Source organism: Phyllobates terribilis, unplaced genomic scaffold, assembly GCF_046119375.1.
Source record: "Phyllobates terribilis strain yellow unplaced genomic scaffold, ASM4611937v1 Scaffold_1__5_contigs__length_1240528914, whole genome shotgun sequence".
Lineage (NCBI taxonomy): Eukaryota > Metazoa > Chordata > Amphibia > Anura > Dendrobatidae > Phyllobates > Phyllobates terribilis.
The window spans coordinates 611,925,869-611,943,903 of NW_027362761.1; the positions used below are offsets into that span (position 1 = coordinate 611,925,869).

The 18,035-nt window shown below is 42.1% G+C and overlaps 1 protein-coding gene across 2 annotated transcripts in view; it reads left to right on the top strand.

Moving 5' to 3' along the window:
* LOC141272579 (uncharacterized) overlaps positions 1 to 17,779 on the top strand; it is a 38,661-nt gene extending 20,882 nt beyond the window's left edge. The window contains exons 2-4 of one of the 2 annotated variants that reach the window (XM_073683468.1): positions 8,194 to 8,291; positions 8,414 to 8,531; positions 14,841 to 17,777. In XM_073683468.1, coding sequence (XP_073539569.1) covers positions 8,465 to 8,531; positions 14,841 to 15,964 — 1,191 coding nt within the window. In that variant the 5' untranslated portion in view covers positions 8,194 to 8,291; positions 8,414 to 8,464 and the 3' untranslated portion in view covers positions 15,965 to 17,777. Of the gene's footprint in view, positions 1 to 8,193; positions 8,292 to 8,413; positions 8,532 to 14,840 lie in introns of both variants that reach the window. The other variant, XM_073683459.1, reaches the window with a different exon arrangement.
* Positions 17,780 to 18,035: the final 256 nt, after the last annotated feature.

The window sequence follows — 18,035 nt, forward strand, 5'->3', positions numbered from 1 at the left end:
GATGTAGCAGAGTTGGGGCTCGTCGTGGGACATCAGCATCATAGATTATTGGCGGACAAGTGAGTGTAACTTTGATTTTATTTATTTTCATGTGAATAAATTGGAAAAAGGGATTTGTCCGGGAGTGTTTTGTTCAATTAACCAACTTTTTTTCTATGTGTGTCTTTCTTACTTTTGATTTCTGGGTTAATAATGTGGGTGTCTTATAGACGCCTCTCCATTAATAACCCCTGGGCTTGATGTCCGCTGACATTACAAAGCTGGAAGCAGGAAGAGCTGAGACTAAGCGCCAGTAGTGGCGCGCGCATACAATGGAAGCGCTGTTTCTGGGGAGACTGAGGGCTGATGTTATTAGTCTGGGAGGGGGCCAATATCCATGCCCCCCAGCTGTCTGTGTAGCTTTTGCTGGTTACTAAATATAGCAGGACCCCACTTCATTTTTTGGGGGGGGTACTTCCATTTTAATAACCAGTAAAGGCTACGCAGAAATCTGTGAGCTGATATTAGCCTGGGAAGTTTTATGGATATTGGCCCCTTCCCAGAATCTGCTTTCTGCTGATTAGTAAAAATAAAGGGGACCCCCACGACATTTTTTTTATTATTTATTCAATAAATACATGTACAGTACACACGCACTGCACTGATTATATATCTCACTGACCTATTTCTTATTATACACAGACTCCGGCTGGTGAATACTCTCATCAGCATTGCCTGCTCTTACTGCTATCAACGAAGCCAGGCGTATGCTGATGAGAGTAGTTGTAATTAGTCGACGCCTGACCAGTGGTAACCTTTTCACCGCCGGTCACAGCTGCTGCCTCACATGCTGTCTTGTGTCTGACAGTGTGGGAACTGCAGCACTGTGACCGGTGGTAACGTCAGTAAGGTTACCGCTGATCAACCAGTGTTTCCCACGCTGTCACACAGATGACAGCGTGGGAACCGCCGGATGTTCGGGCCCCCCATTAATTTGAAAGGGGTCCGGGTTTGGGATTGATTTTAGGTACCATTTATAGGGTTCAGCCAGACCCAAACATCCATGGGTTCATCCATCCCTAGTCTTCATCAGTTTTGAGTCTTCGTCCTCGGCGGCTTCTTTCAGAATCTTTCACCTTCCTTAGAGCATCGGTCACATTTTGTCTGCAGATGTCCCAGCGCTTCTGTCCGTTCTCTCCTATGATTTCTTTCGGTACCGGAGTCTGATCGTTACTCAGCAGAGTCGGGGTTAATTTACTGATGATTTTCCCCCTAATCCGCTGTCGCTCGTTCGTCCCTCAGAATCGGTGCCGGCTCAATGTCGTCATCAGTCGTGGTCGGGCGTCCGGCTCCTCCCTCTTGGCTGACACTTGTGTGACCTTCCTTGGTCTCCTCCATTCATTCTTCTTTGTGACAAATCACTTTCTCCGTACTGATCGCAAAGTCCTGGATAAATATCGGCACCGGACCGTCCCTCAGACCCCGAAACACGAGTCCTGAGATAAAGATGGAGCGTGGTGGAGCCGATCACCCCCCAGAGCCTGACATGGAGGCTCCAGCAGTTCTCGGCCCCCGCGTCTATTCACCACTCGCTCTGCAGGCGGAGAAGCACAGAACTTTCCGCACTGGAGAAGGTCGGATCACCGCGCACTCCTCTCTATAGGGGGAATGTGTCTCCTGGAGGAGAAGGTCGGATCACCGCGCACTCCTCTCTATAGGGGGAATGTTTCTCCTGGAGGAGAGGGTGATTCTTAGTGCGGAGAGTTATAGGCCATGCAATGCCCCAGATGAATTTTGCATTTTGCCAAATAATGTGCTGAAAAAAACAGAAATAAATTCCAGCTGAGGTGTTTGGGTTTTCAGAATATATTTCACTGATTAAAGGGGTATTAAATGTAATAAAATAATTAAAGTACATTTAAATATTACAAATTTTAATAGATACCTTTAGCAAAAATCTATCAAAAAGGTAATCATTAGTTAATGCACTGTCAGGATTTTAAATATTAGTGCTTCTCATTAAATTAGCTGCATTGTAATGACTCTATATAATAGATCACTCTGCGTGTAATGACTCTATATAATAGATCCCTCTGTGTGTAATGACTCTATATAATAGATCCCTCTGTGTGTAATGACTCTATATAATAGATCCCTCTGTGTGTAATGACTCTATATAATAGATCCCTCTGTGTGTAATGACTCTATATAATAGATCCCTCTGCGTGTAATGACTATATAATAGATCGCTCTGTGTGTAATGACTCTATATAATAGATCCCTCTGCGTGTAATGACTCTATATAATAGATCACTCTGTGTGTAATGACTCTATATAATAGATCCCTCTGTGTGTAATGACTCTATATAATAGATCACTCTGCGTGTAATGACTCTATATAATAGATCCCTCTGTGTGTAATGACTCTATATAATAGATCCCTCTGTGTGTAATGACTCTATATAATAGATCCCTCTGCGTGTAATGACTCTATATAATAGATCGCTCTGTGTGTAATGACTCTATATAATTGATCCCTCTGCGTGTAATGACTCTATATAATAGATCCCTCTGTGTGTAATGACTCTAATAGATTACTCTGCATGTAATGACTCTATATAATAGATTCCTCTGTGTGTAATGACTCTATATAATAGATCCCTCTGCGTGTAATGACTCTATAGAATAGATCACTCTGTGTGTAATGACTCTATATAATAGATCGCTCTGTGTGTAATGACTCTATATAATAGATCGCTCTGTGTGTAATGACTCTATATAATAGATCACTCTGTGTGTAATGACTCTATATAATAGATCCCTCTGTGTGTAATGACTCTATATAATAGATCCCTCTGTGTGTAATGACTCTATATAATAGATCGCTCTGTGTGTAATGACTCTATATAATAGATCGCTCTGTGTGTAATGACTCTATATAATAGATCGCTCTGTGTGTAATGACTCTATATAATAGATCGCTCTGTATGTAATGAGTCTATATAATAGATCCCTCTGTGTGTAATGAGTCTATATAATAGATCCCTCTGTGTGTAATGACTCTATATAATAGATCCCTCTGTGTGTAATGACTCTATATAATAGATCCCTCTGTGTGTAATGACTCTATATAATAGATCCCTCTGTGTGTAATGACTCTATATAATAGATCACTCTGTGTGTAATGACTCTATATAATAGATCCCTCTCCGTGTAATGACTCTATATAATAGATCCCTCTGCGTGTAATGACTCTATATAATAGATCCCTCTGCGTGTAATGACTCTATATAATAGATTCCTCTGTGTGTAATGACTCTACATAATAGATCCCTCTGTGTGTAATGACTCTATATAATAGATCCCTCTGTGTGTAATGACTCTACATAATAGATCCCTCTGTGTGAAATGACTCTATATAATAGATCCCTCTGTGTGTAATGACTCTATATAATAGATCCCTCTGTGTGTAATGACTCTATATAATAGATCCCTCTGTGTGTAATGACCCTACATAATAGATCCCTCTGTGTGTAATGACTCTAATAGATCCCTCTGTGTGTAATGACTATATAATAGATCCCTCTGTGTGTAATGACTCTATATAATAGATCCCTCTGTGTGTAATGACTCTATATAATAGATCACTCTGTGTGTAATGACTCTATATAATAGATCCCTCTGCGTGTAATGACTCTATATAATAGATCCCTCTGCGTGTAATGACTCTATATAATAGATCCCTCTGCGTGTAATGACTCTATATAATAGATCCCTCTGCGTGTAATGACTCTATATAATAGATCCCTCTGTGTGTAATGACTCTATATAATAGATCCCTCTGTGTGTAATGACTCTACATAATAGATCCCTCTGTGTGTAATGACTCTATATAATAGATCCCTCTGTGTGTAATGACTCTACATAATAGATCCCTCTGTGTGAAATGACTCTATATAATAGATCCCTCTGTGTGTAATGACTCTATATAATAGATCCCTCTGTGTGTAATGACTATATAATAGATCCCTCTGTGTGTAATGACCCTACATAATAGATCCCTCTGTGTGTAATGACTCTAATAGATCCCTCTGTGTGTAATGACTCTATATAATAGATCCCTCTGTGTGTAATGACTCTATATAATAGATCACTCTGCGTGTAATGACTCTATATAATAGATCCCTCTGTGTGTAATGACTCTATATAATAGATCCCTCTGCGTGTAATGACTCTATATAATAGATCCCTCTGCGTGTAATGACTCTATATAATAGATCCCTCTGCGTGTAATGACTATATAATAGATCCTTCTGTGTGTAATGACTCTATATAATAGATCCCTCTGTGTGTAATGACTCTATATAATAGATCCCTCTGCGTGTAATGACTCTATATAATAGATCCCTCTGTGTGTAATGACTCTTTATAATAGATCCCTCTGTGTGTAATGACTCTATATAATAGATCACTCTGCTTGTAATGACTCTATATAATAGATCCCCCTGTGTGTAATGACTCTATATAATAGATCCCTCTGTGTGTAATGACTCTATATAATAGATCCCTCTGTGTGTAATGACTCTATATAATAGATCCCTCTGCGTGTAATGACTCTATATAATAGATCCCTCTGCGTGTAATGACTCTATATAATAGATCCCTCTGTGTGTAATGACTCTATATAATAGATCCCTCTGTGTGTAATGACTCTACATAATAGATCCCTCTGTGTGTAATGACTCTATATAATAGATCCCTCTGTGTGTAATGACTCTACATAATAGATCCCTCTGTGTGAAATGACTCTATATAATAGATCCCTCTGTGTGTAATGACTCTATATAATAGATCCCTCTGTGTGTAATGACTATATAATAGATCCCTCTGTGTGTAATGACCCTACATAATAGATCCCTCTGTGTGTAATGACTCTAATAGATCCCTCTGTGTGTAATGACTCTATATAATAGATCCCTCTGTGTGTAATGACTCTATATAATAGATCCCTCTGTGTGTAATGACTCTATATAATAGATCACTCTGCGTGTAATGACTCTATATAATAGATCCCTCTGTGTGTAATGACTCTATATAATAGATCCCTCTGTGTGTAATGACTCTATATAATAGATCCCTCTGTGTGTAATGACTCTATATAATAGATCCCTCTGTGTGTAATGACTCTATATAATAGATCACTCTGTGTGTAATGACTCTATATAATAGATCCCTCTCCGTGTAATGACTCTATATAATAGATCCCTCTGCGTGTAATGACTCTATATAATAGATCCCTCTGCGTGTAATGACTCTATATAATAGATTCCTCTGTGTGTAATGACTCTACATAATAGATCCCTCTGTGTGTAATGACTCTATATAATAGATCCCTCTGTGTGTAATGACTCTACATAATAGATCCCTCTGTGTGAAATGACTCTATATAATAGATCCCTCTGTGTGTAATGACTCTATATAATAGATCCCTCTGTGTGTAATGACTCTATATAATAGATCCCTCTGTGTGTAATGACCCTACATAATAGATCCCTCTGTGTGTAATGACTCTAATAGATCCCTCTGTGTGTAATGACTATATAATAGATCCCTCTGTGTGTAATGACTCTATATAATAGATCCCTCTGTGTGTAATGACTCTATATAATAGATCACTCTGTGTGTAATGACTCTATATAATAGATCCCTCTGCGTGTAATGACTCTATATAATAGATCCCTCTGCGTGTAATGACTCTATATAATAGATCCCTCTGCGTGTAATGACTCTATATAATAGATCCCTCTTCGTGTAATGACTCTATATAATAGATCCCTCTGTGTGTAATGACTCTATATAATAGATCCCTCTGTGTGTAATGACTCTACATAATAGATCCCTCTGTGTGTAATGACTCTATATAATAGATCCCTCTGTGTGTAATGACTCTACATAATAGATCCCTCTGTGTGAAATGACTCTATATAATAGATCCCTCTGTGTGTAATGACTCTATATAATAGATCCCTCTGTGTGTAATGACTATATAATAGATCCCTCTGTGTGTAATGACCCTACATAATAGATCCCTCTGTGTGTAATGACTCTAATAGATCCCTCTGTGTGTAATGACTCTATATAATAGATCCCTCTGTGTGTAATGACTCTATATAATAGATCACTCTGCGTGTAATGACTCTATATAATAGATCCCTCTGTGTGTAATGACTCTATATAATAGATCCCTCTGCGTGTAATGACTCTATATAATAGATCCCTCTGCGTGTAATGACTCTATATAATAGATCCCTCTGCGTGTAATGACTATATAATAGATCCTTCTGTGTGTAATGACTCTATATAATAGATCCCTCTGTGTGTAATGACTCTATATAATAGATCCCTCTGCGTGTAATGACTCTTAATAGATCCCTCTGTGTGGTAATGACTCTATATAATAGATCCCTCTGTGTGTAATGACTCTATATAATAGATCACTCTGCTTGTAATGACTCTATATAATAGATCCCCCTGTGTGTAATGACTCTATATAATAGATCCCTCTGTGTGTAATGACTCTATATAATAGATCCCTCTGTGTGTAATGACTCTATATAATAGATCCCCTCTGCGTGTAATGACTCTATATAATAGATCCCTCTGTGTGTAATGACTCTATATAATAGATCCCTCTGTGTGTAATGACTCTATATAATAGATCCCTCTGTGTGTAATGACTCCTACAATATAGATCCCTCTGTGTGTAATGACTCTATATAATAGATCCCTCTGTGTGTAATGACTCTACATAATAGATCCTCTGTGTGAAATGACTCTATATAATAGATCCCTCTGTGTGTAATGACTCTATATAATAGATCCCTCTGTGTGTAATGACTATATAATAGATCCCTCTGTGTGTAATGACCCTACATAATAGATCCCTCTGTGTGTAATGACTCTAATAGATCCCTCTGTGTGTAATGACTCTATATAATAGATCCCTCTGTGTGTAATGACTCTATATAATAGATCCCTCTGCGTGTAATGACTCTATATAATAGATCCCTCTGTGTGTAATGACTCTATATAATAGATCCCTCTGCGTGTAATGACTCTATATAATAGATCCCTCTGCGTGTAATGACTCTATATAATAGATCCCTCTGCGTGTAATGACTCTATATAATAGATTCCTTCTGTGTGTAATGACTCTATATAATAGATCCCTCTGTGTGTAATGACTATATAATAGATCCCTCTGCGTGTAATGACTCTATATAATAGATCCCTCTGTGTGTAATGACTCTATATAATAGATCCCTCTGTGTGTAATGACTCTATATAATAGATCACTCTGCTTGTAATGACTCTATATAATAGATCCCCCTGTGTGTAATGACTCTATATAATAGATCCCTCTGTGTGTAATGACTCTATATAATAGATCCCTCTGTGTGTAATGACTCTATATAATAGATCCCTCTGCGTGTAATGACTCTATATAATAGATCCCTCTGCGTGTAATGACTCTATATAATATAGGAGTTTCACTTTTTGTATTGAAGAACTGAAATAAATTCACTTCTTGAGGTCTGTGTACCTGTCAGTGCTGCCTGGATGTACCTATACGTCAAAGGTAGTGAAGAGGATAAAGAAGAATAAAAACGCGGTATCTCTTCTTTTAATAGAACGGCAGGTTCTCTTCTCTTAGTAATCCCAGAGGATCCTGTCCAGGAGGGAGGCCGTGTCCTCATGGTGACATCATAAGATTTCAAATACAATCACTGGTAAATGGTCACCGTCCTTCTCCCAATCTCCATACAGTGAATTAGGAGAGAAGAAACCGATGGATAGAAATGTGGCGCTTTCTCCAGCTCCTCTGTGGTTCCATCCCTGGTGGAGACGAATCTTGGAGAAGTTGTGTTTCTTAGTACGGCTCCTTCATCTGACTGACGAGGGTCTTCTCTGTCCCTCTCCTCAGGGTCCTCATCCTCCGAGTGCAGAGCAGAGAGCATTAGGCTTTGGCCTCGCTGATTATCACTTCATACTTGAGGCCCACAATGTGCTGGGTCCTTGGTATCGGGGGTGAGGACCACAACAATGTAATTTATTCCCTGATACATAAACATAGAATTACCGGTTCTGAGAGACGAGTCTCATATATAGACAGATACACGGCAGGTCATGTATTCAGTCTCTGTGTCTCCACAGATGGATCCAGATGGAGAAATCCCCCAGAGAGATGTCCCCGTCCTCTGTATCCCCAGGACTGTCCAGAGGAGAATCACAACATCCCGGAGAGTCATCAGGTAGATGGAGCTGAGCCCTGTACTGGATCTGTATATGGGGGGACATTTCTGATCGAGGTCATAGATGTCTCACATTTTGGTGGTTTCTTGTATTGTGCTGATTGTTACATCTGATATATCAGGGGGAAGATCCAACTAAGAATAAAGTGAAGGACGAGACAGAAGAAGAAGCGATGACGAGGAGGGATCAGCCGTGTGTGAGTGACGGGAAGGAGGAGATTCCGGTACATGTTTCCACAGGTGTGTAATAATGACCGGCGTGTGATGATGATGATGATCAGCGTGTGATGATGATGATGACCGGTGTATGATATCGTGTGGAGTCTCCGGTGCAGTGAAGCTTTATCCGCTGTCCACATCACAGCAGAAGCGTCCGGTGATGGCGCGGCTGCTCCTGTAGAGTCCGGCTGTGCACTGATGAATAACGGGGCCGCCTTCACACCTCTTCTTAATGATTTAGGAAGCACATATTAGTTTTTCTTCACCTTCTATAATATTCCTTCCATCCTTTGCATCCATATTTTTCTTACACAAGTCCGTGCTGCCATATAAATGACTGAGCTTGTGCTCCAGGTTATGAATCTCCCCGTCCTATGGATCTCGGGGATGTAGCAGCCTCTGCCTGGTGCTGACGAGTGACGACACATGTCACATGTAGAGTCGTCCTACCTGTCGCCTCTGTTTGCCTCCCACTGCCTCCTACACTGAGGCCGGCGTTCTGGTCCCTCCTCATCCAGGCCGGCCGCCCGGTGGCATGAAGATCCCTATGGTAAGTCAGTAAGTGCCGTGCTATGGAGGTGTGGGTCAGAAATACGGCTGTCGTCCCTCTGCCACTATGGAGGCCATCTTGGATGTAGGAGGACCAGAACACCGGTCTCAGTCGGAGGCAAGCGGAGGCCACCAGGTAGGTGACAGTACATGACAGATGTTTAGTCCTCTGTGCCGGGTGGAGAATTGCTTCATCATAAAAGGGATTAGGAGCTCGTATCTACAAACCGCTGCGATGGCCGCATCTAGAGGTGTCGTTATCTGACATCATGTTGGTTTTTGAGTTCTGGTTCAATCAACGTAAAAACATGGAGACAAGATACTGCCAGAGGGGGCGCCCTTTACCATGCACGGATTATATCCCCTGTCAGCGTGTCATTTATGGCGAATCTTATAATATGGAGAGATTCACTATATGGAGAATAGTATTGGGCCACACGCATTAATCACTGCATTCTGGCTTCTCCTTCAGGCCCTGTTGCCCCCTGGTGTATAACATCCAGCCCTGTTGCCCCCCGGCATATAACATGTTTAGAAATCGTCCACCGGTCTCGGTTACTAAGAGGGTAAATATGGGTTATACTGGTGTCGTCGCCACATAATGTGAGACGTTCTGAGACGTTGCTCCTGTTCCAAATTAAATAGTAAAATTCAAATACGTGCATGGAAGAACCACGTCTGATACATTGAGCATCAGGGCAGTTTGTTTATTACATCATCGGTCACTTTATACATATAGCTATTTCTTGGACATTAGTTGTAGCAATATAATCGGCTCCTCTTATCTCTACATATGTGCTGGCTTTAGCATACATACATCTCATTGGTTAAAGGTAATTCTGTCTACACCCAGCTTTTGGATTTTAGGAATCTCTCTACCTTATATCGGGCTCTGATACTAATCCTGGTCAGACCTTGCTTTTGCTTCATGGCTAAGGAGAGTGAGGAGTTCTATGACAAGGAGTGTTGGAGGAATAACTTGTGACTGTTGTCTGGTTTGTGTGCGTGGTTATTCCTTATCTTTCTCCATTTTGGTTTATCCCCCTACCTTCACGGGTGTTTCCCTCCGTTATATGTGAGAGGATATTTCGTGTGCCTGGAGTTTTCTGTTTATCCCTGTCCGTGTTGCCCTGTTTGTCGGGTTGGTGTACGACAGTGCACAGTAGCGCCCCTCTTCCCCGGGTGGGGGAGGAGAACAGACGGAGGGCTAACGCAGGAGTTAGGGCGAGGGCGGAGGCCTCGGCATCCTCACCTTCAGAGGTATCCCGGGGAATAGGGCGAGCTAGGGCACCCTCTAGTGTTAGGGTCTGTGTAGGAGCCCCTGATCCCTGGTCACCCTACAGCTGGGTCATGACAGGTAACACCCAGTTGTTAGTATTTTCTTACATTCGTAAGTTGAATAGCAGAAGAACTGCACAGCTTAGTGACCAATAGCTTTATAAAGATGAAAAACTAAAAAAAAAAACAATAAAAAAATGGATCTGCAAGACCGATAATGGGGAAATGTTTTTCATAAAAAAAAACAACCTCTATTTGTACATGAAAGACGTCACACAGGAGAGTAGCCGTACTCCTGTTCACAATGGAGGAAATGCTTTACAGATAAATTAAGTCTTGTTAGATATGAAAAAGTCACAGAAGATCGAAGCTGTAATCATGTTCACTATGTAGGAAATGTTTTACAATTTGTTCATATCATATTAATCTCTTAACCCCTTTATGACGAATGACGGACATAGCAGGTCATGAGTGGGTGTCAGTTTCCACACCATCACATCTTATGTCCATCATGGATTACAACTGTCACTGTGTGTAAGCCGTTGTGTGTAGGCACACAGTGACCGTTCCGTAGTGACAGCTGAGCAGCACGTGAAGAGGACCCATGCCTGTGTTCCCCGGAGTCAATCTGGAACAAAAAGTGGAATAAAATGCTCTCAAAAAGTCGAATGGAAATAAAAGTGGTATCACTCAAAACAGCATTTTGTCCTGCAAAAGACAAGCCGCCATACAGCTCCATCAGTGGAAAAATAAAAAACTTATAGCTCTCAGAATAAAACGATGCAAAATTATTTTTTCTATAAAAGTTTTTGTGTAAAAGCGGCAAAACCTTAAAAAACAATAAAAATTTGTTACTGCTGTAAACGTACTGATCAGAAGAATAAAGCTGCCTTGTCAATTTTACCACACGCGGAACGACATAAAAAAAAAAATCCTGAATTGTTGGTTTTTGACCATTCTGCCTCCCAAAAATTGGAATAATATTCAAAATATGGCGATGCAAAAACTATATTTTGCAAAAAAAAAAAAAAAAGTCTTTGTGTGTGACATCTGTCAATCATAAAAGCCCGATATAAATCTGGTGTCACTGTAATCGCACCGACCTGAAGAATAAAGTCGTCTGATCACTTATACCGCACGAGTAAGTGCGTAAGAAATAAAACCAATTCTTCACCTGCTGTTGATTGGTTCTTTGTGCCTCCCAAAGATTACAGTAAGTCTCAGCTCACATTTATCCTGCGCTCTGTGCTGAGCACTTACACCGGGGTTTCCGTTTAAATCTGTGAAATACGTGATTCAGACGGAACCCCCGGCGGAAGATTCCCTATAATGAGGCAGATGGAGGCACCGTGGATGCCGTCTGACCTGTGATCCAGTGGTGTCCTTCATTTCGGGCGTGCATAAAAGTGCTGTCAGACAGTTTTGTGCATTTCCGAAAAGGACACCGCTGAATAGAGGCCAGACGAAGTCCAGAGTAACTCTGCTGCCTCATTATAGTGAATGGATCCCTCGGGGGGTTTCATCTGAATCATGTATTTTGTAGATTTAGATGGAAACCCCAATATAAGTGCTCCCCTCAATTGTGATCCACAATGCCACAAATTAAAGCTTCTACTCTACCCACAAAAAAACAAGTTCCCACTCAGGTTCATCCTCTGCTAACAGAAATATATGGAGTGTCCACATTACTGGCAGCACAAAGGCTCTGGAAAAGTGACTTGGCTCCCACTAAAAGAAATCCAGTGAAATCTGTGCTCCCAAATCCAAATGCCACCTCCAGAAGGGATAAGGGAGGGGGGGTAGGGAGGCCATTTGCACTACAGGTTGCTCAGATACTGTGATCGTTCCACTTTCTACCTCTGTAGATTTTCCTTCTCAGACATTGGGAGAAGGACTCCCCGGTGCCTCTCTGGTCAGTATATGCTTTAATATATAGTTAATTATTTTTTTAAGTGGTGTCTGTTCTGATAGTAAAACGCACAGCTTGGTGAGGAGGGTGGGCCGAGATATAAGTTCTGCAGAGGGTCCCTTAACTGTCAGTGTCCGCCCCCTGGGGTCTGTAATTAGGATTTAACCCCTTAATGTACCTTCAGTGCTATTCTAGTCTCCTTCTTAGATTTCCCATCGTACCCTTAGTCATACTGAGGACATTATGACGGTGGCCGCCTGTGTGACTAGTCAATCTCATTTGCATGCAGTAATGAAGGATTAAAACTCCATTGTTAATTGTGTGGACACTTTTCTATACTGAGGGCATGATGGGAAGCTTAAGAGAGTGAAATGGCACTGGTGGTACATTAAGGGGGTAAATCCTGATGACAGGTTCCCTTTAAGAACTGTCTATTTGCTGTCTAATCTCTGCCACCCCTGACTTGTGCCAATGTCACCAGATTATAAGTGTTATTCACTTTACCCGTCATTGTGTTAATGTTATGGCATGTAGTTGTCCTCCTTATTACCGGTACTTTCACTGACGAGGGTCTTCATTGTGAGCTCCAGAAAATACACTGCTCAAAAAAATAAAGGGAACACTTAAACAACAGAATATAACTCCAAGTGAATCAAACTTCTGTGAAATCAAACTGTCCACTTAGGAAGCAACACTGATTGACAATCAATTTCACATGCTGTTGTGCAAATGGAATAGACAATAGATGGAAATTATTGGCAATTATCAAGACACCCTCAATAAAGGAGTGGTTCTGCAGGTGGGGACCACAGACCACATCTCAGTACCAATACTTTCTGGCTGATGTTTTGGTCACTTTTGAATGTTGGTTGTGCTTTTACACTCGTGGCAGCATGAGACGGACTTTACAACCCACAGAAGTTGCTCAGGTAGTGCAGCTCGTCCAGGATGGCACATCAATGCAAGCTGAGGCAAGAAGGTTTGCTGTGTCTTCAGCGTATTGTCCAGAGGCTGGAAGCGCTACCAGGAGACAGGCCAGTACACCAGGAGACGTGGAGGGGGCCATAGGAGGGCAACAACCCAGCAGCAGGACCGCTACCTCCACCTTTGTGCAATGAGGAACTGGAGGAGCACTGCCAGAGCCCTGCAAAATGACCTCCAGCAGGCCACAAATGTGCATGTGTCTGCACAAACGGTTAGAAACTGACTTTGTGAGGTTGGTATGAGGGCCCGACGTCCACAGATGGGGGTTGTGCTCACAGCCCAACACCGTGCAGGACGCTTGGCATTTGCCACTGAATACTAGGATTGGCAAAGTCGCCACTGGCGCCCTGTGCTCTTCACAGATGAAAGCAGGTTCACACTGAGCACATGTGACAGACGTGACAGAGACTGGAGACGCCATGGAGAGCAATCTGCTGCCTGCAACATCCTTCAGCATGACCGGTGTGGCAGTGGGTCAGTAATGGTGTGGGGTGGCATTTCTTTGGAGGGCCGCACAGCCTTCCATGTGCTCGCTAGAGGTAGCCTGACTGCCATTAGGTACCGAGATGAAATCCTCAGACCCCTTGTGAGACCATATGCTGGTGCGGTTGGCCCTGGGTTCCTCCTATTGCAGGACAATGCCAGACCTCATGTGGCTGGAGTGTGTCAGCAGTTCCTGCAAGATGAAGGCATTGAAGCTATGGACTGGCCGCCTGTTCCCCAGACCTGAATCCGATTGAGCACATCTGGGACATCATGTCTCGCACCATCCACCAAGGTCACGTTGCTCCACAGACTGTCCAGGAGTTGGCGGATGCTTTAGTCCAGGTCTGGGAGGAGATCCCACAGGAGACCATCCGCAACCTCATCAGGAGCATGCCCAGGCCTTGTAGGGAGGTCATACAGGCACGTGGAGGCCACACACAATACTCAGCCTAATCAGGAGCATGCCCAGGCATTGTAGGGAGGTCATACAGGCACGTGGAGGCCACACACAATACTCAGCCTCATCAGGAGCATGCCCAGGCGTTGTAGGTAGGTCATACAGGCACGTGGAGGCCACACACAATACTGAGCCTCATCAGGAGCATGCCCAGGCGTTGTAGGGAGGTCATACAGGCACGTGGAGGCCACACACAATACTCAGCCTCAGCAGGAGCATGCCCAGGCGTTGTAGGGAGGTCATACAGGCACGTGGAGGCCACACACAATACTCAGCCTCATCAGGAGCATGCCCACGCGTTGTAGGGAGGTCACACAGGCACGTGGAGGCCACACACAATACTGAGCCTCATTGTGACTTGTTTTAAGGACATTACATCAAAGTTGGATCAGCCTGTAGTGTGTTTTCCACTTTAATTTTGGGGGTGACTCCAAATCCAGGCCTCCATTGGTTAATAAATGTGATTTCCATTGATGATTTTTGTGTGATTTTGTTGTCAGCGCATTCAACTTTGTACAGAACAAAGTATTCAATGAGAAGATTTCATTCATTCAGATCTAGGATGGGGTATTTCAGTGTTCCCTTTATTTTTTTGAGCAGTGTACATTCAGAAATCTCTTTTGTGTTGTTGAAAAAATCTCATCCAATCTATCTTTCATCCTTATAGGAAATTCTTGTGAGAATAATGGTTCATCACTAAATTGTAAAAAAGAAGATATCAGGAAGCACTCTAATGGAGAAAACCTCATCACCCTTCCTGCACCTCCTGGACTTCACAGCACTTCACCTTCTTATAATCCTCCTGATCATGAGGAATCATCTCCTGAGCAATCTCACATTGTTACCACAATTCCAGGTGACAAAGTGGATACAAGATTTCAGTGTGACAAGCAATTTACTAAAAGCTCAGATTTTTTAACACAAAAAAAACACAAAGGAGAGAACCCATACTGCTGTTCAGAATGTGGGAAATGCTTTACATATAAAGGGAATCTTATTAAACATCAGAAAATTCACACAGGAGAGACTCCATATTCATGTTCAGAATGTGGGAAATGCTTTACAGATAAATGGAGTCTTATTAGACATCAGAGAATTCATACAGTAGAGAAGCCTTATTCATGTTCAGAATGTGGGAAATGTTTTAAATATAAATGTAATCTTGTTGCACATCAAAGAAGTCACACCGGGGAGAAACAGTTTTCATGTTTACAATGTGGAAAATGCTTTTCACATAAATCGCATTTTCAAAAACATAAGAGAACTCACACAGGAGAGAAGCCGTATTCATGTTCAGAATGTGGAAAATGCTTTACAGTGAAATCACAACTTAATACACATCAGAGAATTCACACAGGAGAAAAGCCGTATTCATGTTCGTTCTGTGAGAAAAGCTTTACAGCTAAATCAAGTCTTGAGACACATGAGAGAAGTCACACAGGAGAGAAGCCGTATTCATGTTCAGAATGTGAGAAATGCTTTACAGATAAAGGGAGTCTTATTACACACCAGAGAATTCACACAGGAGAGAAGCCGTATTCATGTTCAGAATGTGGGAAATGTTTTGGAAATAAACAAAATCTTGTTGCACATCAAAGAATTCACACCGGGGAGAAACCGTTTTCATGTTTAGAATGTGGAAAATGCTTTACACAGAAATCACAACTTAATAAACATCAGAGAATTCACACAGGAGAGAAGCCGTATTCATGTTCACTATGTGGGAAATCATTTGTAAAGAAATCAAATTTTGTTAGACATGAGAGAAGTCATACAGGAAAGGATCTGTAATTATGTTCACTGTGTTTTTATAAATTTTAATAAACAGTGGTCAGCATAAATGAGTACACCCCCATTAATAATTAAAATCTTACTTAATATCTCTCTGAACACAATAACAATTTCTAAAATGTTCCTGTCCCCCATGACCAACGCGACATGAGGGGATCCACCCCTCAAGGACAAAAAACCTATTGAATGAAATGGCAGCACCTCTCCCCCCCATCAGTTGGTTTCCTGTCCTTGAGGGAACATGAAGCTGAAGAATCAGGAGCGCAAAGTCAAGGAAGAAACATACCCAGGCCTTGCCCAGTTGTCTGAAGAACCACTCCTTGTTTGAAGCGCCAGTGTTGGGTCCTGGAAGTACCGTCTCTCGTCCAGGAGGGGCTCGTGTGGATGTGAGCACCAGAGCCGCCGTGTCGTCCCACGTCTACACATGTGTTTGGATTGACGTGCCCTGATGACGAGCGTGTTGGAGACTTATGACTCGGAAGTGTTGGATTGCTCTTCCATGGGGTCCAGAGGAGTTATGCATGGGGGGGGGGAAGTGTTGCTGTGGCTGGTCCCTCATGTAAAATGAAGTCTGACTGCCAAAAGAGTGGGTTTGCGCTGGCTCTCCTTCCCCTGGTGATATGAAGGATCTGCAACGGCAGCGCCATCAGAATGAACACGGCAGCGGCAGTCTCACGAGTGGCAGAAGTGACAGTATGATGAGCCAGAGAATAAGAGTGGGTCACGAATCCACCATCTCCAGAGGAGAATAATCGTGTGATTTGATCAAGCCTCCGAATCTGGTACCCTTGTTAAACATCAGGATGGTGAGTCATCTTCGTGAAAGTTCACCATGGTAATTAGGTCCCTTTTTCTTGTCTTTAATTAATAGGAAAGAAATGTAGCACAAAGCTTAAGAATAAGGAGTGTGCGCTTTGTAGGGATAAGTTACCTGACTTGTGGCAGAAAAGACTCTGTACAGATTGTATAGAGAAAACCACATGTGAAGACTCCCACATCTTCACCATGGATTTGAGATCTGTCATCAGGGCAGAAGTTAAGGATTCCCTGAAGACCCTTATTCATAAGGAAGATGATCGAAAGGGAAGGAAAATGTCCAAAAATTATCAACTGATTCAGATGAATCTATAAAGTTGGAAGGTGAATGTGGATCGGATTCTTCTTCCTCTTCATCCTCTGATGGCGATACAAGGCGTAGGCCGTGCTCTCCTATAAAAGGCACAGGTTGATTAAGGCTTTGAGAGCTACCGTGGGCTAAGATGCTAAGACCCCCAAATCAATACAATATATGATTTTTGGTGGATTAGAGCAGAAAACAAAGAGGCCCACATTTCCAGTTAATGTAAAGATTGAGGCTCTCATAAACCCCTTCACGACCTTGGATGTATCCAGGTTGGTCAGTACTTACCAACCTTTGGCGTATGGATACATGCCGGCGATTTTCGCGCACAGTGGTTGTGCACGTGCCATTGCCGCCGGGTGCTGATATGACATCTGACACCTGGGACTCGCTGCCATGAGCAGTAACCGCTCCACTCCCGGCAGTTTAACCCTCTAAATACTGCAATCGATATCGATCAACAACCATTATCCGTTGCAGAAAATCAAACATGTCACAGGATACAAAGAGATACAAGCTAAATTATTTAAAAAAAAAAGTTTATTTGAATAAAATATATACATAAAATAGATAAAAGAAATACAGGGCAAAGAGCCTTCAGAACACAGGTCATAAATCAGAAAGTCCAAATTAGCCTGATGGACATATCTATAGGATTACTCAGACAAATATATGCCAAATACTAAAAGCATGCTATATAAAGGCCCGGTGCCTATTTAAGTGCAATAATATGCAACAATCGAAATGCATTTAAGTTCATAGGACTATATATGCTGCAATAACGCAAAGTCCAGTAGAAGTACTAGTAAAAAGTATAGCCTAAATGCTATTTATGACTATATAAGGTACATATATGGATCAAACATAGTGGTGATGCCCTAGGCTGCAAAAGATGGACAGTACCAGAATAAGCAGACGTACTTACATGTGAATGCCGCCAGGGTATTATAC